The sequence below is a fragment of the Oncorhynchus keta genome, unplaced genomic scaffold, assembly GCF_023373465.1.
Source record: "Oncorhynchus keta strain PuntledgeMale-10-30-2019 unplaced genomic scaffold, Oket_V2 Un_contig_2290_pilon_pilon, whole genome shotgun sequence".
NCBI classification, from domain to species: domain Eukaryota; kingdom Metazoa; phylum Chordata; class Actinopteri; order Salmoniformes; family Salmonidae; genus Oncorhynchus; species Oncorhynchus keta.
The window spans coordinates 292,911-313,382 of NW_026283111.1; the positions used below are offsets into that span (position 1 = coordinate 292,911).

At 49.8% G+C, this 20,472-nt stretch overlaps 3 protein-coding genes across 3 annotated transcripts in view; 2 read left to right on the forward strand and 1 right to left on the reverse strand.

The window, feature by feature from the left end:
• The first annotated feature begins 4,152 nt into the window (after nt 1–4,152).
• On the forward strand, nt 4,153–7,752 carry LOC127921641 (transforming acidic coiled-coil-containing protein 3-like). The gene is made up of 3 exons (XM_052505206.1): nt 4,153–4,312; nt 6,802–6,861; nt 6,970–7,752. Exons 1-3 carry the CDS (start codon nt 4,153–4,155, stop codon nt 7,569–7,571), a joined length of 822 nt encoding a protein of 273 aa, XP_052361166.1. The 3' UTR covers nt 7,572–7,752.
• A 4-nt stretch (nt 7,753–7,756) lies between these two features.
• On the reverse strand, nt 7,757–19,990 carry LOC127921642 (RNA-binding protein NOB1-like). The gene is made up of 8 exons (XM_052505207.1): nt 19,738–19,990; nt 19,343–19,475; nt 18,745–19,006; nt 16,601–16,673; nt 13,129–13,395; nt 12,722–12,819; nt 10,981–11,125; nt 7,757–8,314 (listed from the first exon to the last, which is right to left on the reverse strand). The coding sequence occupies exons 1-8, from the start codon at nt 19,828–19,830 to the stop codon at nt 8,051–8,053; spliced, it is 1,335 nt and encodes a 444-aa protein (XP_052361167.1). The 5' UTR covers nt 19,831–19,990; the 3' UTR covers nt 7,757–8,050.
• Nucleotides 19,934–20,472, forward strand: part of wdr59 (WD repeat domain 59) — a 105,332-nt gene continuing 104,793 nt past the window's right edge. The window contains exon 1 of the mRNA XM_052505208.1: nt 19,934–19,987. Coding sequence (XP_052361168.1) covers nt 19,934–19,987 — 54 coding nt within the window. The remainder of the gene's footprint in view (nt 19,988–20,472) is intronic.

The following is a 20,472-nucleotide window of genomic DNA, read 5'->3' on the forward strand; positions in this document are numbered from 1 at the left end:
GCTCTCTCTAGACGCGGTAGATGGGATGCTCTCTAGATGCGGTAGATGGGATGCTCTCTCTAGACGCGGTAGATGGGATGCTCTCTAGATGGGATGCTCTCTCTAGATGCGGTAGATGGGATGCTCTCTCTAGACGCGGTAGATGGGATGCTCTCTAGACGCGGTAGATGGGATGCTCTCTCTAGACGCGGTAGATGGGATGCTCTCTAGGCGGTAGATGGGATGCTCTCTCTAGACGCGGTAGATGGGATGCTCTCTCTAGACGCGGTAGATGGGATGCTCTCTAGACGCGGTAGATGGGATGCTCTCTCTAGACGCGGTAGATGGGATGCTCTCTAGACGCGGTAGATGGGATGCTCTCTCTAGACGCGGTAGATGGGATGCTCTCTCTAGACGCGGTAGATGGGATGCTCTCTAGACGCGGTAGATGGGATGCTCTCTCTAGACGCGGTAGATGGGATGCTCTCTAGACGCGGTAGATGGGATGCTCTCTAGACGCGGTAGATGGGATGCTCTCTAGACGCGGTAGATGGGATGCTCTCTCTAGACGCGGTAGATGGGATGCTCTCTAGACGCGGTAGATGGGATGCTCTCTCTAGACGCGGTAGATGGGATGCTCTCTAGATGGGATGCTCTCTCTAGACGCGGTAGATGGGATGCTCTCTCTAGACGCGGTAGATGGGATGCTCTCTCTAGATGGGATGCTCTCTCTAGACGCGGTAGATGGGATGCTCTCTCTAGACGCGGTAGATGGGATGCTCTCTCTAGACGCGGTAGATGGGATGCTCTCTAGACGCGGTAGATGGGATGCTCTCTAGACGCGGTAGATGGGATGCTCTCTCTAGACGCGGTAGATGGGATGCTCTCTCTAGACGCGGTAGATGGGATGCTCTCTAGACGCGGTAGATGGGATGCTCTCTCTAGACGGGATGCTCTCTCTAGACGCGGTAGATGGGATGCTCTCTAGATGCGGTAGATGGGATGCTCTCTAGACGCGGTAGATGGGATGCTCTCTCTAGATGCGGTAGATGGGATGCTCTCTCTAGACGCGGTAGATGGGATGCTCTCTAGACGCGGTAGATGGGATGCTCTCTAGATGCGGTAGATGGGATGCTCTCTAGATGCGGTAGATGGGATGCTCTCTAGGCGCGGTAGATGGGATGCTCTCTAGATGCGGTAGATGGGATGCTCTCTAGATGCGGTAGATGGGATGCTCTCTAGACGCGGTAGATGGGATGCTCTCTCTAGATGCGGTAGATGGGATGCTCTCTCTAGACGCGGTAGATGGGATGCTCTCTAGACGCGGTAGATGGGATGCTCTCTAGACGGGATGCTCTCTAGACGCGGTAGATGGGATGCTCTCTAGACGCGGTAGATGGGATGCTCTCTAGACGCGGTAGATGGGATGCTCTCTAGACGCGGTAGATGGGATGCTCTCTAGACGCGGTAGATGGGATGCTCTCTAGACGCGGTAGATGGGATGCTCTCTAGATGCGGTAGATGGGATGCTCTCTCTAGACGCGGTAGATGGGATGCTCTCTAGACGCGGTAGATGGGATGCTCTCTAGACGCGGTAGATGGGATGCTCTCTAGACGATGCTCTCTAGACGGGATGCTCTCTAGACAGCGGTAGATGGGATGCTCTCTAGACGCGGTAGATGGGATGCTCTCTAGACGCGGTAGATGGGATGCTCTCTAGATGCGGTAGATGGGATGCTCTCTCTAGACGCGGTAGATGGGATGCTCTCTAGACGCGGTAGATGGGATGCTCTCTCTAGACGCGGTAGATGGGATGCTCTCTAGACGCGGTAGATGGGATGCTCTCTAGACGGGATGCTCTCTCTAGATGGGATGCTCTCTCTAGATGGGATGCTCTCTCTAGATGCGGTAGATGGGATGCTCTCTCTAGACGCGGTAGATGGGATGCTCTCTAGACGCGGTAGATGGGATGCTCTCTAGATGCGGTAGATGGGATGCTCTCTAGATGCGGTAGATGGGATGCTCTCTCTAGATGCGGTAGATGGGATGCTCTCTAGATGCGGTAGATGGGATGCTCTCTAGATGCGGTAGATGGGATGCTCTCTAGATGCGGTAGATGGGATGCTCTCTAGACGCGGTAGATGGGATGCTCTCTAGACGCGGTAGATGGGATGCTCTCTAGATGCGGTAGATGGGATGCTCTCTAGACGCGGTAGATGGGATGCTCTCTAGATGCGGTAGATGGGATGCTCTCTCTAGACGCGGTAGATGGGATGCTCTCTAGATGCGGTAGATGGGATGCTCTCTAGATGCGGTAGATGGGATGCTCTCTAGACGCGGTAGATGGGATGCTCTCTAGACGGGATGCTCTCTAGACGCGGTAGATGGGATGCTCTCTAGACGCGGTAGATGGGATGCTCTCTAGACGCGGTAGATGGGATGCTCTCTAGACGCGGTAGACTGGGATGCTCTCTAGAGCGGTAGATCAGGATGCTCTCTCTAGACTCAAGCGGTAGATGGGATGCTCTCTCCTCCCCAGGTCACCGCGGTAGACCGGGGGATGCTCTCTAGACCGGTAGACGGGATGCTCTCTCTAGATGCGGTAGATGGGATGCTCTCTAGACAGCGGTAGACGGGATGCTCTCTAGCACACGCGGTAGATGGGATGCTCTCTCTAGACAGCGGTAGATGGGATGCTCTCTAGACAGCGCGGTAGACTGGGATGCTCTCTAGACAGCTCTCTGTCATACGGTAGATGGGATGCTCTCTCTAGATGCGGTAGACGGGATGCTCTCTAGCTGCGGTAGATGGGATGCTCTCTCAGCACGCGGTAGATGGGATGCTCTCTAGACAGCTCTCTGTCAGATGGGATGCTCTCTCAGCACGCGGTAGATGGGATGCTCTCTAGACAGCGGTAGACTGGGATGCTCTCTAGCACAGCGGTAGATGGGATGCTCTCTCTAGACAGCGGTAGATGGGATGCTCTCTCCCCCCCCAGCACAGCTCTCTGTAGACTGGGATGCTCTCTAGCACGCGGTAGATGGGATGCTCTCTAGTCATACTGGGATGCTCTCTAGACAGCGGTAGATGGGATGCTCTCTAGCACAGCTCTCGGTAGATGGGATGCTCTCTAGACAGCGGTAGACTGGGATGCTCTCTAGACAGCTCTCGGTAGACTGGGATGCTCTCCAGCACAGCGGTAGATGGGATGCTCTCTAGACGCGGTAGATGGGATGCTCTCTCTAGACTGGGATGCTCTCTCTAGACAGCTCTCTGTCCAGGTAGACTGGGATGCTCTCTAGCACAGCTCTCTGTAGACTGGGATGCTCTCTAGCACAGCGGTAGATGGGATGCTCTCTAGACGCGGTAGATGGGATGCTCTCTAGCACAGCGGTAGATGGGATGCTCTCTAGACAGCGGTAGATGGGATGCTCTCTAGACGGGTAGACAGCTCTCGGTAGATGGGATGCTCTCCCCCCCCAGCACGGTAGATGGGATACTCTCTCTAGCACAGCGGTAGATGGGATGCTCTCTCCAGCACAGCGCGGTAGATGGGATGCTCTCTAGCACGGGGTAGATGGGATGCTCTCTCCCCCAGGGATGCTCTCTAGACTGCGGTAGATGGGATGCTCTCTCTAGACAGCTCTCGGTAGATGGGATGCTCTCCAGCACAGCGGTAGATGGGATGCTCTCTAGCACAGCGGTAGATGGGATGCTCTCTAGCACGCGGTAGATGGGATGCTCTCTCTAGACAGCGGTAGATGGGATGCTCTCTCTAGCACAGCGGTAGATGGGATGCTCTCTCTGTCCCCACGGGATGCTCTCTCTCATACTGGGATGTAGATGGGATGCTCTCTCATACTGCGGTAGATGGGATGCTCTCTCATACTGGGATGCTCTCTAGAGCTGCGGTAGATGGGATGCTCTCCAGCACAGGCTCTCTGTCATACTGCGGTAGATGGGATGCTCTCTCTATACTGGGATGCTCTCTCTAGCACAGCGGTAGATGGGATGCTCTCCAGGCGCTGTAGACTGGGATGCTCTCCCCAGCACAGCGGTAGATGGGATGCTCTCTAGATGCGGTAGATGGGATGCTCTCTCTAGACGCGGTAGATGGGATGCTCTCCAGCACAGCTCGGTAGACTGGGATGCTCTCAGCACAGCTCTCGGTAGATGGGATGCTCTCCAGCACACGGTCAGACTGGGATGCTCTCTAGACAGCTGGTAGATGGGATGCTCTCTCTATACGGGATGCTCTCCCCTCCAGAGCTCTCGGTAGATGGGATGCTCTCACAGCTCTCGGTAGATGGGATGCTCTCTAGCACAGCTCTCGGTAGATGGGATGCTCTCTTCATAGACTGGGAGCACAGCTCTCTGTCATACTGGGTAGATGGGATGCTCTCTAGACGCGGTAGATGGGATGCTTGTCCCTAGAGCTCTCGGTCATACTGGGATGCTCTCCAGCACAGCTCTCTGTCAGACTGGGATGCTCTCTAGATACGGTAGATGGGATGCTCTCTGATGCGGTAGATGGGATGCTCTCTCCCCCGCAGCACAGTAGATGGGATGCTCTCTCATACGCGGTAGATGGGATGCTCTCACAGCTCGCGGTAGATGGGATGCTCTCTCCCCCCCCAGCACGGGAGCTCTCTCATACTGGGTAAATAGATGGGATGCTCTCTGGCGCTGTCCCCCCAGGATGCTCTCTCTAAATACTGTCCCCCCCAGCACAGGTAGATGGGATGTCCCCTCTAGCACGGGATGCTCTCTCATACTGCGGTAGATGGGATGTCTCTCTAGCACGGGATGCTCTCTAGATGCGGTAGATGGGATGCTCTGTCCCCCCAGGATGCTCTCATACGCGGTAGATGGGATGTCTCTCTAGACGGGATGCTCTCTCAGACTGCGGTAGATGGGATGCTCTCTGATGGGATGCTCTCTCCCCCCCAGCACAGCTCTCTGTCAGACTGGGATGTCCCCCCAGCACAGCTCTCTGTAGATGGGATGCTCTCTAGACGCGGTAGATGGGATGCTCTCTGTCAGATGGGATGCTCTCTCCCCCGCGGTAGATGGGATCTCTGTCTAGATGGGATGCTCTGTCTAGCACAGCTCTCGGTAGATGGGATGCTCTCTAGCACAGCGGATGCTCTCTCTATACGCGGTAGATGGGATGCTCTCTCATACGCGGTAGATGGGATGCTCTCCAGCACAGCGGTAGATGGGGATGCTCTCTAGCACAGCTCTCTGTCATACTGGGTAAATACTCTGCCACTGTCATCTGGGTGATCTCTGTAGCACAGCTCTCTGTCATAGGATCAGGTCACAGCTCCCTCAGACTCATACTGGGTAAATCTCTCTCCTCCCCAGCACAGTCTCTGTCATACTGGGTTGATCTGTCCCCCCCAGCGTTCTGTCACCGGGCTAAGATACTCTGTCCCTTCAGCAGCTCCGTCATACTGAGATGGGAGCTGTCCCCCCCCAGCCAGCTCTCTGCTGTTCCTTTGCTGAGCATCTCTGTCATACTGGGACCTGTCCCTTTCCTCAGCCGTCTGTCATACTGGGTCCTGTCCCCCCAGCACAGCTCTCTGTCATACTGGGTAAATACTCTGTCCCCCCAGCACAGCTCTCTGTCATACTGGGTAAATACTCTGTCCCCCCAGCACAGCTCTCTGTCATACTGGGTAAATACTCTGTCCCCCCAGCACAGCTCTCTGTCATACTGGGTAAATACTCTGTCCCCCCAGCACAGCTCTCTGTCATACTGGGTAAATACTCTGTCCCCCCCAGCACAGCTCTCTGTCATACTGGGTAAATACTCTGTCCCCCCAGCACAGCTCTCTGTCATACTGGGTAAATACTCTGTCCCCCCAGCACAGCTCTCTGTCATACTGGGTAAATACTCTGTCCCCCCAGCACAGCTCTCTGTCATACTGGGTAAATACTCTGTCCCCCCAGCACAGCTCTCTGTCATACTGGGTAAATACTCTGTCCCCCCCAGCACAGCTCTCTGTCATACTGGGTAAATACTCTGTCCCCCCCAGCACAGCTCTCTGTCATACTGGGTAAATACTCTGTCCCCCCCCCAGCACAGCTCTCTGTCATACTGGGTAAATACTCTGTCCCCCCAGCACAGCTCTCTGTCATACTGGGTAAATACTCTGTCCCCCCAGCACAGCTCTCTGTCATACTGGGTAAATACTCTGTCTCCCCCCCCCAGCCCCCCAGCACAGCTCTCTGTCATACTGGGTAAATACTCTGTCCCCCCAGCACAGCTCTCTGTCATACTGGGTAAATACTCTGTCCCCCCAGCACAGCTCTCTGTCATACTGGGTAAATACTCTGTCCCCCCCCAGCACAGCTCTCTGTCATACTGGGTAAATACTCTGTCCCCCCAGCACAGCTCTCTGTCATACTGGGTAAATACTCTGTCCCCCCCAGCACAGCTCTCTGTCATACTGGGTAAATACTCTGTCCCCCCAGCACAGCTCTCTGTCATACTGGGTAAATACTCTGTCCCCCCCCAGCTCTCTGTCATACTGGGTAAATACTCTGTCCCCCAGCACCCCCCAGCACAGCTCTCTGTCATACTGGGTAAATACTCTGTCCCCCCCCAGCTCTCTGTCATACTGGGTAAATACTCTGTCCCCCCCCAGCACAGCTCTCTGTCATACTGGGTAAATACTCTGTCCCCCCAGCACAGCTCTCTGTCATACTGGGTAAATACTCTGTCCCCCCAGCACAGCTCTCTGTCATACTGGGTAAATACTCTGTCCCCCCCCAGCACAGCTCTCTGTCATACTGGGTAAATACTCTGTCCCCCAGCACAGCTCTCTGTCATACTGGGTAAATACTCTGTCCCCCCACAGCTCTCTGTCATACTGGGTAAATACTCTGTCCCCCCATCAGTTGGTCATACTTTAAATGATCTCCCCCGATGCTAAAGACTAGAAGATCCATTTACTGATGTGAAACGTGGTTTTTGTCCTCCAGGTGTCCCTCCAACTCAAGTCCACCAGTACAGCGGTCTGGGTTGTATCGATGTGAGTCCAGTCCTGGAGCCTCTGGCGTTTGTTCTTCCCAAGAGGGAGACGGTGACTCCGGTGGGAGAGGACCTCAGTGTTGAGCTGGACGGTCTCACCACAGCTGATCTTCCACCAATACTTCCTGTTGACAACCTGGGACTTCCTGTTCCTGAACCAATAGCAGGCCCGGAACCTATTGAGGAGGATCCCATGGTCTCATCCACCATATCTACTGAGTTTGTTTCCGAGACAGGTCTGACCTCTGACCCTGAACTGGAAGCCATTTTGAATGACCCGAACCCTGTACTGGACGACGCAGAGAGACCAAGGGCTGACGGCCACCGTGAAGTACAGGAAGACCCTGAGTTGGAGGCCATACTGAATCCCCCAAAGCCTGTACTGACTGACCCAGAACATAACCCAGTCCTAGAGCCTGTACTGACCGCCCCAGAACATAACCCAGTCCCAGAGCTAGACAGTGAGCCATCAGAGCCTGAGGTAAACCCAGAGGTAGCAGAGAGTTACCCTCAGGAGTGTTGGCAAGGTAAACTACCAATAGCCTTGAATTAATGGTTTGAATCTCAGCTTGTGTGCATTTTTACTAGTTAATTTACCATTTTCAGGAATGCTTTATCATGTATATACTGCCATCTAATCTGGGTTTGACAATGTGGTAACTGGACTATGTACATTTAAAATAGTTAATTTCTACTGTAAGATGTATCTTCATTATTAAAATATATCCACAACAGAGGCGTCTTGAACTGTGTTTTTAATTAGACCAATCAAATGTCAGAGCAGGTTACAGACACAAGCCTTGAAAGTGCAAATATACCGTCAGGCTTTTACAAACTTGGTAGTTTAGTTACTGTATGACATTATTTTGAACCCGAATTCATTAAGTTTACCTTTAAAAAAAAAAAAATGTTAATTTTATACAAAACATCAGTATTAAATCCAGCTATCTTCACAGTTCAGTTTCTGGGATTTCTCTTTAGTGGAACTTGGCGTGTAGAAAATGAAGATTGAAGAAAATGGCTTCCGATTCATCAACATTTCTTCTTGCGGGCAGCGTTGGGGTTGGCCCGCCTCCGACCCCCTCCCCCTCCGCCGTCTGTGATGTGCAGGTTGGCAGAGCGGCTGTAGATGTCGTGATCAGAGAAAGGTGAGCCGCCCCCGGCCAGGTAGTCTGGGTTTAAGACGTCCGTCTTCTGGCGGGCCTTATGGGACACGCGCTGCTGGGGGAAACGCTGGTCCTCCACCAGGTGGGGGTTGCTGCCATGTTTGCCCCCTTGTGGCAGGGGCAGGGAGTACTACGGGGAACAGAGAGCGGACATTAGATTAGCATTCCACCTCAATCATTTACAATAAGCAATGGTGAACGCTAGTCTCTAGCAGTAACAGAGTGGAGAAGCTAGTCTGTAGCAGTAACAGAGTGGAGAAGCTAGTCTGTAGAAGCTAGTCTGTAGCAGTAACAGAGTGGAGAAGCTAGTCTCTAGCAGTAACAGAGTGGAGAAGCTAGTCTGTAGCAGCAGTAACAGAAAAAGTGGAGAAAGTCTGTAGCAGTAACAGAGTGCAGCTGCTAGCAGTAACAGAGTGGAGAAGCTAGTCTGCAGCAGCAACAAAGTGGAGAAGCTAGTCTGTAGCAGTAACAAAGTGGAGAAGCTAGTCTGTAGCAGTAACAGAGTGGAGAAGCTAGTCTGCAGCAGTAACAGAGTGGAGAAGCTAGTCTGTAGCAGTAACAGAGTGGAGAAGCTAGTCTGTAACAGAGTGGAGAAGCTAGTCTGTAACAGAGTGGAGAAGCTAGTCTGTAGCAGTAACAGAGTGGAGAAGCTAGTCTGTAGCAGAAACAGAGTGGAGAAGCTAGTCTGTAGCAGAAACAGAGTGGAGAAGCTAGTCTGTAGCAGTAACAAAGTGGAGAAGCTAGTCTTTAGCAGTAACAGAGTGGAGAAGCTAGTCTGTAGCAGTAACAGAGTGGAGAAGCTAGTCTGCAGCTGCTACAGTAACAGAGTGGAGAAGCTAGTCTGTAGCAGTAACAGAGTGGAGAAGCTAGTCTGTAGCAGTAACAAAGTGGAGAAGCTAGTCTGTAGCAGTAACAAAGTGGAGAAGCTAGTCTGTAGCAGTAACAGAGTGGAGAAGCTAGTCTGTAGCAGTAACAAAGTGGAGAAGCTAGTCTCTAGCAGTAACAGAGTGGAGAAGCTAGTCTCTAGCAGTAACAGAGTGGAGAAGCTAGTCTGTAGCAGTAACAGAGTGGAGAAGCTAGTCTGTAGCAGTAACAGAGTGGAGAAGCTAGTCTGTAGCAGTAACAGAGTGGAGAAGCTAGACTGTAGCAGTAACAGAGTGGAGAAGCTAGTCTCTAGCAGTAAGAGTGGAGAAGCTAGTCTCTAGCAGTAAGAGTGGAGAAGCTAGTCTCTAGCAGTAAGAGTGGAGAAGCTAGTCTCTAGCAGTAAGAGTGGAGAAGCTAGTCTCTAGCAGTAAGAGTGGAGAAGCTAGTCTCTAGCAGTAAGAGTGGAGAAGCTAGTCTCTAGCAGTAACAGAGTGGAGAAGCTAGTCTCTAGCAGTAACAGAGTGGAGAAGCTAGTCTCTAGCAGTAACAGAGTGGAGAAGCTAGACTGCAGGTAGCTTCGTGGTTAGTGTTGAGCCAGTAACTGAAAGGTTGCTGGATCAAATCCCAGAGCTGACAAGGTGAAAATCTGTTCTGAACACGGCAGTTAACCCACTGTTCCCCTGAACAAGGTAGTTAACCCACTGTTCCCCTGAACAAGGTAGTTAACCCACTGTTCCCCTGAACAAGGTAGTGAACCCACTGTTCCCCTGAACAAGGTAGTTAACCCACTGTCCCCCTGAACAAGGTAGTTAACCCACTGTTCCCCTGAACAAGGCAGTTAACCCACTGTTCCCCTGAACAAGGCAGTGAACCCACTGTTCCCTGAACAAGGCAGTTAACCCACTGTTCCCCTGAACAAGGCAGTGAACCCACTGTTCCCTGAACACGGCAGTTAACCCACTGTTCCCTGAACAAGGTAGATAAATGCATTAACCCACTGTTCCCCTGAACAACAGTGAACCCACTGTTCCCTGAACAGGTAACCCCCTGTTCCCCTGAACAAGGTAGATAAACTGACAACTGACTAGGTACCCCCCTTTCCCCAACTGACAACTGACTAGGTACCCCCCTTTCCCCAACTGACTAGGTACCCCCCTTTCCCCAACTGACTAGGTACCCCCCTTTCCCCAACTGACTAGGTACCACCCCCCTTTCCCCAACTGACTAGGTACCACCCCCCTTTCCCCAACTGACTAGGTACCACCCCCCCCTTTCCCCAACTGACTAGGTACCACCCCCCTTTCCCCAACTGACTAGGTACCACCCCCCTTCCCCAACTGACTAGGTACCACCCCCCCCTTTCCCCAACTGACTAGGTACCACCCCCCCTTTCCCCAACTGACTAGGGGTGGAAGATGTTTCCTACTACAGTATGATGTGGGTCTGGTCCCATTTCATCCACTTACCCTGTTTCCTTTGGGGTGGAAGAGGTTTCCTACTACAGTATGATGTGGGTCTGGTCCCATTTCATCCACTTACCCTGTTTCCTTTGGGGTTGAAGATGTGTTTCCTACCACAGTATGACGTGGGTCTGGTACCATTTCATCCACTTACCCTCTTTGGGGTTGAAGACGTTTCCTACTACAGTATGATGTGGGTCTGGTACCATTTCATCCACTTACCCTGTTTCCTACTACAGTATGATGTGGGTCTGGTCCCATTTCATCCACTTACCCTCTTCCCTTTGGGGTTGAAGACGTTTCCTACCACAGTATGATGTGGGTCTGGTACCATTTCATCCACTTACCCTGTTTCCTACTACAGTATGATGTGGGTCTGGTCCCATTTCATCCACTTACCCTCTTCCCTTTGGGGTTGAAGACGTTTCCTACCACAGTATGATGTGGGTCTGGTACCATTTCATCCACTTACCCTCTTCCCTTTGGGGTTGAGCACTTTGGGGTTCTTTGAGAAATGCATCTGGATGTTTCCGTCCTCGCTGACAGTCACTGCTATCTTCTTCAGCGTTCTGTTGCCACAGTGTGGACAGAAAACCTTATTCATGTTGGTGGTGGTCCTACAACAGAGAGAGAAGGTCAGACTGTCCGTTTGAATTAAGCTTCTTAAAGACCAAGGTTGAGAACAAGTTTCCTAATTACTAAAAACGGGTCCTCGTGACATCAACGGGTGTTTTTTAAATTTACTGCGAACACGGAACCCAGACCGGCTGCGCCGTCGTGCGTAAATGTATTTTGTCCCCCGACACCAAACGCGATATCAAAACAAACGGAACCAATGACATTCATTTGGGGTCGAAAAGCATTAAACATGTCTGGCAATTTAGCTTGTTAGCTAGCAAGTGCTGGCTAATTTGTCCTATTTAGCTAGTTAGCTAGCAAGTGCTGGCTAATTTGTCCTATTTAGCTAGTTAGCTAGCAAGTGCTGGCTAATTTGTCCTATTTAGCTAGCTTGCTGTTGCTAGCTAATTTGTCCTATTTAGCTAGTTAGCTGCAAGTGCTGGCTAATTTGTCCTATTTAGCTAGTTAGCTAGCAAGTGCTGGCTAATTTGTCCTATTTAGCTAGCAAGTGCTGGCTAATTTGTCCTATTTAGCTAGTTAGCTAGCTGTGCTGGCTAATTTGTCCTATTTAGCTAGCAAGTGCTGGCTAATTTGTCCTATTTAACATTGAGTTGTAGCAAGTGCTGGCTAATTTGTCCTATTTAGCTAGTTAGCTAGCAAGTGCTGGCTAATTTGTCCTATTTAGCTAGCTTGCTGTTGCTAGCTAATTTGTCCTGGGATATAAACATTGAGTTGTTATTTTACCTGAAATGCACAAGGTCCTCTACTCCGACAATTAATCCACACATAAAACGGCCAACTGAATCGTTTCTAGTCATCTCTCCTCCTTCCAGGCTTTTTCATCTTTGAACTTATATGGTGATTGGCATCTACACTTTTATAGTATTACCATGACAACCGGCAAAACATTTAGTCTTTCAATCACCCACGTGGGTATAACCAATGAGGAGATGGCATGTGGGTACCTGCTTCTATAAACCAATGAGGAGATGGGTACCTGCTTCTATAAACCAATGAGGAGATGGCATGTGGGTACCTGCTTCTATAAACCAATGAGGAGATGGGTACCTGCTTCTATAAACCAATGAGGAGATGGCATGCGGGTACCTGCTTCTATAAACCAATGAGGAGATGACATGCGGGTACCTGCTTCTATAAACCAATGAGGAGATGGCATGTGGATACCTGCTTCTATAAACCAATGAGGAGATGGCATGCGGGTACCTGCTTCTATAAACCAATGAGGAGATGACATGCGGGTACCTGCTTCTATAAACCAATGAGGAGATGGCATGTGGATACCTGCTTCTATAAACCAATGAGATGGCACGTGGGTACCTGCTTCTATAGACCAATGAGGAGATGGCACGTGGGTACCTGCTTCTATAGACCAATGAGATGAGAGGCAGGACTTCTATTTGGCCAACGCAGGTTGGCGCAGACGCAGGTTGGCGCAGACGCAGGTTGGCGCGGACGCAGGTTGGCGCAGACGCAGGTTGGCGCGGACGCCAGGCAGTGTGGGCGTAATAATTGAATAACACGTATTTGTAAATGTATTTGACGAGGTGAGCGTTCAGCGTGGAAGAGGTACTCACTTAAAACAGGCGTGGCATCGCAGGATGTGATTCCTGGCCTGTTTGATCAGCATCCCATTCACAGAGAGGACATGGAGCCCGATCTGAATCAGGACGTTCTGTTGAACAAACCGGCTGCAGTCAACAGTCGACCGACCAACCACATGGTTCTGAATGTGTACATCTAAAATGGGGTCTCAACAGAATTTAATCAACTGTTAAGTAATCAGCGTCAACTATTACCACTCGGGGACAGTTACGTAGACAAAGAGGAGTTCGCTGAACTATTGGAGTTAATTTAACCAGAATCTTAAATATTAAGTCCCAAATGGCAACCCAATTCCCTATATAGTGTACTACTTATGCACTACCTATGGGCCCTGGTTAGAAGTAGTGCATTATCAAGGGGTCCATTTGGGCCTCAGTACCTGCATAGCGAAGTCGGTGGTGAGACACGCCACTTTAACGTCCACAGGCGACGCCCAGATCCCCGTCTCCATCTGGACCTGTTTAATGTTGCTAGGGGTGATCCAACCGCCGCCATCCTCCTCTTCCTCCTCCTCTTCCTCCTCCGATCCACTGCCGTGCTCCTCTGAATGATTCTTTGAGTGTTTGTGTTCCTCTGACCCGGTCTCAGGTTCTGTGTGGACAGTGTCTGCTGCTCCACTGTCTGATATTGACAGGTCCTCAATGTTCTGCAGGTAAATAACAAGGACCACATCAATTCATCAGAGACAGAGAGACACACAGAGAGACACACAGAGAGACACACAGAGAGAGGCAGAGAGAGACACACAGAGAGACACACAGAGAGACACACAGAGAGAGGCAGAGAGAGACAGAGAGAGACAGAGAGAGACACAGAGAGACACACAGAGAGAGACAGAGAGAGAGACAGAGAGAGAGACAGAGAGAGAGACAGAGAGACAGACAGACAGACAGAGACAGACAGAGAGAGAGACAGACAGACAGAGAGACAGACAGAGAGAGGACAGACACAGAGAGACAGACACAGAGAGACAGACACAGAGAGACAGACACAGAGAGACAGACACAGAGACAGACACAGAGAGACAGACACAGAGAGACAGACACACAGAGACAGACACACAGAGAGACACAGAGAGACACAGAGAGACACAGAGAGACAGACAGACAGACAGAGAGACAGACACAGAGAGAGACAGACACAGAGAGAGACAGACACAGAGAGAGACAGACACAGAGAGACAGACACAGAGAGACAGACACAGAGAGACAGACACAGAGAGACAGACACAGAGAGACAGACACAGAGAGACAGACACAGAGAGACACACAGAGAGAGACAGTTATAGCAGGTCAGAGGTAGTGTGTGTTCTAGGTATAGCAGGTCAGAGGTAGTGTGTGTTCTAGGTATAGCAGGTCAGAGGTAGTGTGTGTGTTCTAGTTATAGCAGGTCAGAGGTAGTGTGTGTTCTCGTTATAGCAGGTCAGAGGTAGTGTGTGTTCTAGGTATAGCAGGTCAGAGGTAGTGTGTGTTCTAGTTATAGCAGGTCAGAGGTAGTGTGTGTTCTAGTTCCAGCAGGTCAGAGGTAGTGTGTGTTCTAGTTATAGCAGGTCAGAGGTAGTGTGTGTTCTCGTTATAGCAGGTCAGAGGTAGTGTGTGTTCTAGTTATAGCAGGTCAGAGGTAGTGTGTGTTCTAGGTATAGCAGGTCAGAGGTAGTGTGTGTTCTCGTTATAGCAGGTCAGAGGTAGTGTGTGTTCTCGTTATAGCAGGTCAGAGGTAGTGTGTGTTCTAGTTATAGCAGGTCAGAGGTAGTGTGTGTTCTCGTTATAGCAGGTCAGAGGTAGTGTGTGTTATAGTTCTAGCAGGTCAGAGGTAGTGTGTGTGTTCTAGGTATAGCAGGTCAGAGGTAGTGTGTGTTCTAGTTATAGCAGGTCAGAGGTAGTGTGTGTTCTCGTTATAGCAGGTCAGAGGTAGTGTGTGTTCTCGTTATAGCAGGTCAGAGGTAGTGTGTGTTCTCGTTATAGCAGGTCAGAGGTAGTGTGTGTTCTAGTTCCAGCAGGTCAGAGGTAGTGTGTGTTCTAGCAGGTCAGAGGTAGTGTGTGTTCTAGTTATAGCAGGTCAGAGGTAGTGTGTGTTCTAGCAGGTCAGAGGTAGTGTGTGTTCTAGTTATAGCAGGTCAGAGGTAGTGTGTGTTCTCGTTATAGCAGGTCAGAGGTAGTGTGTGTTCTAGTTATAGCAGGTCAGAGGTTCACGTGGTTAGTGTGTGTTCTAGTTCTAGCAGGTCAGAGGTAGTGTGTGTTCTAGGTATAGCAGGTCAGAGTAGTGTGTTCTAGTTATAGCAGGTCAGAGGTAGTGTGTGTTCTCGTGCCAGCAGGTCAGAGGTAGTGTGTGTTCTAGGTATAGCAGGTCAGAGGTAGTGTGTGTTCTCGTTATAGCAGGTCAGAGGTAGTGTGTGTTCTAGTTGTAGCAGGTCAGAGGTAGTGTGTGTTCCGTTATAGCAGGTCAGAGGTAGTGTGTGTTCTAGGTATAGCAGGTCAGAGGTAGTGTGTGTTCTCGTTATAGCAGGTCAGAGGTAGTGTGTGTTCTAGTTATAGCAGGTCAGAGGTAGTGTGTGTTCTCGTTATAGCAGGTCAGAGGTAGTGTGTGTTCTAGTTATAGCAGGTCAGAGGTAGTGTGTGTTCTAGTTATAGCAGGTCAGAGGTAGTGTGTGTTCTCGTTATAGCAGGTCAGAGGTAGTGTGTGTTCTAGTTATAGCAGGTCAGAGGTAGTGTGTGTTCTAGTTATAGCAGGTCAGAGGTAGTGTGTGTTATAGTTATCCAGGTCAGAGGTAGTGTGTGTTATAGTTATAGCAGGTCAGAGGTAGTGTGTGTTATAGTTATAGCAGGTAACCAGAGGTAGTGTGTGTTCTCGTTATAGCAGGTCAGAGGTAGTGTGTGTTATAGTTATAGCAGGTCAGAGGTAGTGTGTGTTCTAGTTATAGCAGGTCAGAGGTAGTGTGTGTTCTAGTTATAGCAGGTCAGAGGTAGTGTGTGTTCTAGTTATAGCAGGTCAGAGGTAGTGTGTGTTCTAGTTATAGCAGGTCAGAGGTAGTGTGTGTTCTAGTTACCAGCAGGTCAGAGGTAGTGTGTGTTCTAGTTATAGCAGGTCAGAGGTAGTGTGTGTTCTAGTTATAGCAGGTCAGAGGTAGTGTGTGTTCTAGTTATAGCAGGTCAGAGGTAGTGTGTGTTCTAGTTATAGCAGGTCAGAGGTAGTGTGTGTTCTAGGTATAGCAGGTCAAAGGTAGTGTGTGTTCTAGGTATAGCAGGTCAGAGGTAGTGTGTGTTCTAGGTATAGCAGGTCAGAGGTAGTGTGTGTTATAGTTATAGCAGGTCAGAGGTAGTGTGTGTTCTAGTTATAGCAGGTCAGAGGTAGTGTGTGTTCTAGTTATAGCAGGTCAGAGGTAGTGTGTGTTATAGTTATAGCAGGTCAGAGGTAGTGTGTGTTATAGTTCCAGCAGGTCAGAGGTAGTGTGTGTTAACCAGTTATAGCAGGTCAGAGGTAGTGTGTGTTCTAGTTATAGCAGGTCAGAGGTAGTGTGTGTTTAAGTTATAGCAGGTCAGAGGTAGTGTGTGTTCTAGTTATAGCAGGTCAGAGGTAGTGTGTGTTCTAGTTATAGCAGGTCAGAGGTAGTGTGTGTTCTAGTTATAGCAGGTCAGAGGTAGTGTGTGTTCTAGTTATAGCAGGTCAGAGGTAGTGTGTGTTCTAGGTATAGCAGGTCAGAGGTAGTGTGTGTTCTAGTTATAGCAGGTCAGAGGTAGTGTGTGTTCTAGTTATAGCAGGTCAGAGGTAGTGTGTGTTCTCGTTATAGCAGGTCAGAGGTAGTGTGTGTTCTAGTTATAGCAGGTCAGAGGTAGTGTGTGTGTTCTACTCACCACTAGTTCCAGCAGATTGGTGTAACCAGGGCAGAGGATTCCTCCAGAACTGGAAGCCTGTACTCTCCGATCTCTGGAGGGTTAAGCTGTGCTGTGTCTGTGCTGCTGGCCTCCATCTGCCACTGAACAGCCCATCAGCTGGCCTCTGGACCACGGAGAGAAGAGGAGAACTCTTAACTATTATTCTAGATGGTTGGTTCAGACCAGTGGTTGATTGGTACTAATGATCATCCCACATGGTTCACGTGGTTATTCTAGATGTCTTTTTAAGTTGTTCATTTACTTGGTCAAACACCTCAACACGGATCAGTACTCTGGTTAACAACAGAGTTGATTTCATGTCATTGTTTGGCCTTGCCAGCAGCAGACCACCCTGCATACCACTATGTTAACCAGCAGCATACCACCCTGCATACCACTATGTTAACCAGCAGCAGACCACCCTGCATCCCACTGTTGGCGTTAACCAGCAGCAGACCACCCTGCATCCCACTATGTTAACCAGCAGCAGACCACCCTGCATCCCACTATGTTAACCAGCAGCAGACCACCCTGCAGACCAATGTTAACCAGCAGCAGACCACCCTGCATCCCACTATGTTAACCAGCAGCAGACCACCCTGCATCCCACTGTTGGCTTTAACCAGCAGCAGACCACCCTGCATACCACTGCTGGCTTTAACCAGCAGCAGACCACCCTGCATCCCACTGTTAACCAGCAGCAGACCACCCTGCATCCCACTGTTAACCAGCAGCAGACCACCCTGCATCCCACTGTTAACCAGCAGCAGACCACCCTGTATACCACTGTTAACCAGCAGCAGACCACCCTGCATCCACTGTTGGCTTTAACCAGCAGCAGACCACCCTGCATACCACTGCTGGCTTTAACCAGCAGCAGACCACCCTGCATACCACTGCTGGCTTTAACCAGCAGCAGACCACCCTGTATCCACTGCTGGCTTTAACCAGCAGCAGACCACCCTGCATACCACTGCTGACTTGCTTCTGAAGCTAAGCAGGGTTGGTCCTGGTCAGTCCCTGGATGGGAGACCAGATGCTGCTGGAAGTGGTGTTGAGGGCCAGTAAGAGGCACTCGTTCCTCTGGTCTAAAAGAAAATATCCCAATGCCCAAGGGCAGTGATTGGGGACACTGCCCTGTGTAGGGTGCCGTCTTTCGGATGGGACGTTAAACGAGTGTCCTGACTCTCTGAGGTCATTAAAAGATCCCATGGCTCTTATCGTAAGAGTAGAGGTGTTAACCCCGGTGTCCTGCTAAATTCCCAATCTGGCACCCAAACCATCATGGTCACCTTAATCCCCAGTTTACAATTGGCTCATTTATCCCCCTCTCCCCTGTAACTATTCCTGAGGTCACTGCAAATGAGATGTGTTCCAGTCACTGGCCTGGTAAAATCGGATAAATATATATATATTTTTGAAACTGTACCTTTGAGGGGAAGTGGAACCCTGCCACGCCTGTGGCCTCTAATGATCCCATGGCTCACACCTGGAGAGACAGACGACATGTCAAAGCTGTGATGTGGCCTCTTGAGGTCACTAAAGATCCCATGGTTCTCTTGATAACTAGTCTGTTTCACTGGTGTGTAATGGCACCCTGTTCCTATATAGTCACTACTTTAGACCAGAGTCCTGGCACCCAAACCATCACGGTCAAAGAATAAGGGTCCCCATTTGACCTCAGATCTCATTGTTCCCCATCTTACCTTGACCTCAGATCTCATTGTTCCCTGTCTCACCTTGACCTCAGATCTCATTGTTCCCAGTCTGACCTGGTAACCTCAGATCTCATGGCGGTCTACCTTGACCTCAGATCTCATTGTTCCCTGAACCTTGACCTCAGATCTCATTGGGGAAGTCTTACCTTGACCTCAGATCTCATTGTTCCCTGTCTTACCTTGACCTGCAGATCTCACCTGTCTTACCTGACCTCAGATCTCATTGTTCCCTGTCTGATGTGGACCTCAGATCTCATTGTTCCCTGTCTCAATACTCAGGGTTCTGTTGATAACTAGTCTGTTTCACTGGTTGTGTCCCTCATGGCACCCTGTTCCCTGTCTTACCTTACTTTCAGATCTCAGTTCCTGTCTTACCCTGACCCAGATCTCATTGTTCCCTGTCACCTTGAAAGAATATCATTGTTCCCTGTCCATTTGACCTCAGATCTCATTGTTCCCTGTCTTACCTTGACCTCAGGTCTCATTGTTCCCCGTCTTACCTTGACCTCAGGTCTCATTGTTCCCCGTCTTACCTTGACCTCAGGTTCTTTCTTCAGGTGGTCCGTCCCGACGTTTTCCCTCTCCAACTGGTATGTCAGAGCCAACACCTTGATGTCTGTGGCAGAAAGGCTGGGGTAGTCTCCCGTCTTCTTGGAGAACTCAGTCACTGAACACGGACCTCAACACTCAGTACCAGCATCACAATTCATGAAATACCATCAACAACTATAGAAGTGATGTCCTATACCTAGGATAGGGTAAGTAAGGGTAAGTAATCCTTCCCCCCCCAAAAAAAAAAGATTTAGATGCAAGTGGCTGTTCCACTGGATGTCATAAGGTGAATGCACCAATTTGTAAGTCGCTCTGGATAAGAGCGTCTGCTAAATGACTTAAATGTAATGTAAATGAGAGGCAGATTTGTATTCAAAAACACAATATCCAGCACAACAAATCAAACAACCAAAACTGACCAAAATGAGTCATTTAAAAAAGCCTTAGCTACCTAATCTGATGTCCTCTGGGTGCGGCTCTCTGAAGTTGAGTTGATATGGTAGGAATGACAGGCTCCTCCGGGTTGGCTTGTCCCTAATTTCCTCGACTACATCCTTCAGCGTGTAGATATTCTTCCCGATGTCCTACAAAATAAATACATGTATATATACATATGGGGGGGAAGGGCAATATTTACAGTAATGTATAAATTATAATATACGCAGCTACATGATGTTGATGTGGCCATTTAAACAGGATGGACCACGTTAACTCGCTATCCAGACCTGACATCAGGCACGCAGTTTGTGATAAAAAGTTACTCGTATTAAATACTTCTGATCCTGGGGGACGGAACACCTGAAGAACATCTCTACATCTCTCTCTGTGACACAGTTTAAACCTCACCTGAAGAAGTGCTTTCTTCAAAAATCCTCCTGCGTCTACGACAACATGTTCCACCATGGAAGCCGCCATCTTGGATAGCGACGTCGGCGTCATCACCACAACCAATCAGAAGACCGGAAGTAGTTCTCTCGCTGTACGTGATTTGAGAGACAGGGCGTCGTGTGACGTCTTGTTGATGTTGTTGCCGTAGAGGAAGATGGCGGCTCGCTGGAGTAGTGAGAATGTGGTGGTGGAATTGCGAGACGCGCAGGTACTTGAGTAAAACAGGGTTTAATTCAGAGTTGGGTGACATGTAACTAGCTAATGCGAAATGTGTTGCCAAAGAGATAACTTTCCCCTTCTGTCTGTGGTGTTGTCATGCTGTTCCGAGTGAAACAGGTGGGAGCTGTTATCCTTCTGAGTAGTCAGAGAGTATCTGAAAGTGTCACAGTTAAATGATGTCACACTCAGTCGCAGGATTGTTGAATTTTTGTTTCAACAGGTCTAATGCACCAGGTCACACATCCAGTGTTCAGACAGTGTTTTGTTTCAACAGGTCACACATCCAGTGTCCAGACAGTGTTTTGTTTCAACAGGTCACACATCCAGTGTCCAGACAGTGTTTTGTTACAACAGGTCTAATGCACCAGGTCACACATCCAGTGTCCAGACAGTGTTTTGTTACAACAGGTCTAATGCACCAGGTCACACATCCAGTGTTCAGACAGTGTTTTGTTACAACAGGTCTAATGCACC

Coding starts and splice junctions, on each gene's coding strand:
- LOC127921642 (XM_052505207.1), bottom strand. CDS start 19,830: ATGACGCCGACGTCGCTATCCAAGATGGCGGCTTCCATGGTGGAACAT. Junction 16,674..18,744: donor AACAATGATATTCTTTCAAG/GTGACAGGGAAC, acceptor TTAACCCTCCAG/AGATCGGAGAGTACAGGCTT. Junction 13,396..16,600: donor CCAATCTGCTGGAACTAGTG/GTGAGTAGAACA, acceptor ATTTACCTGCAG/AACATTGAGGACCTGTCAAT.
- LOC127921641 (XM_052505206.1), top strand. CDS start 4,153: ATGGGATGCTCTCCAGCACACGGTCAGACTGGGATGCTCTCTAGACAG. Junction 4,313..6,801: donor GCTCTCTAGCACAGCTCTCG/GTAGATGGGATG, acceptor TCTGTCCCCCAG/CACAGCTCTCTGTCATACTG. Junction 6,862..6,969: donor ACAGCTCTCTGTCATACTGG/GTAAATACTCTG, acceptor TTTGTCCTCCAG/GTGTCCCTCCAACTCAAGTC.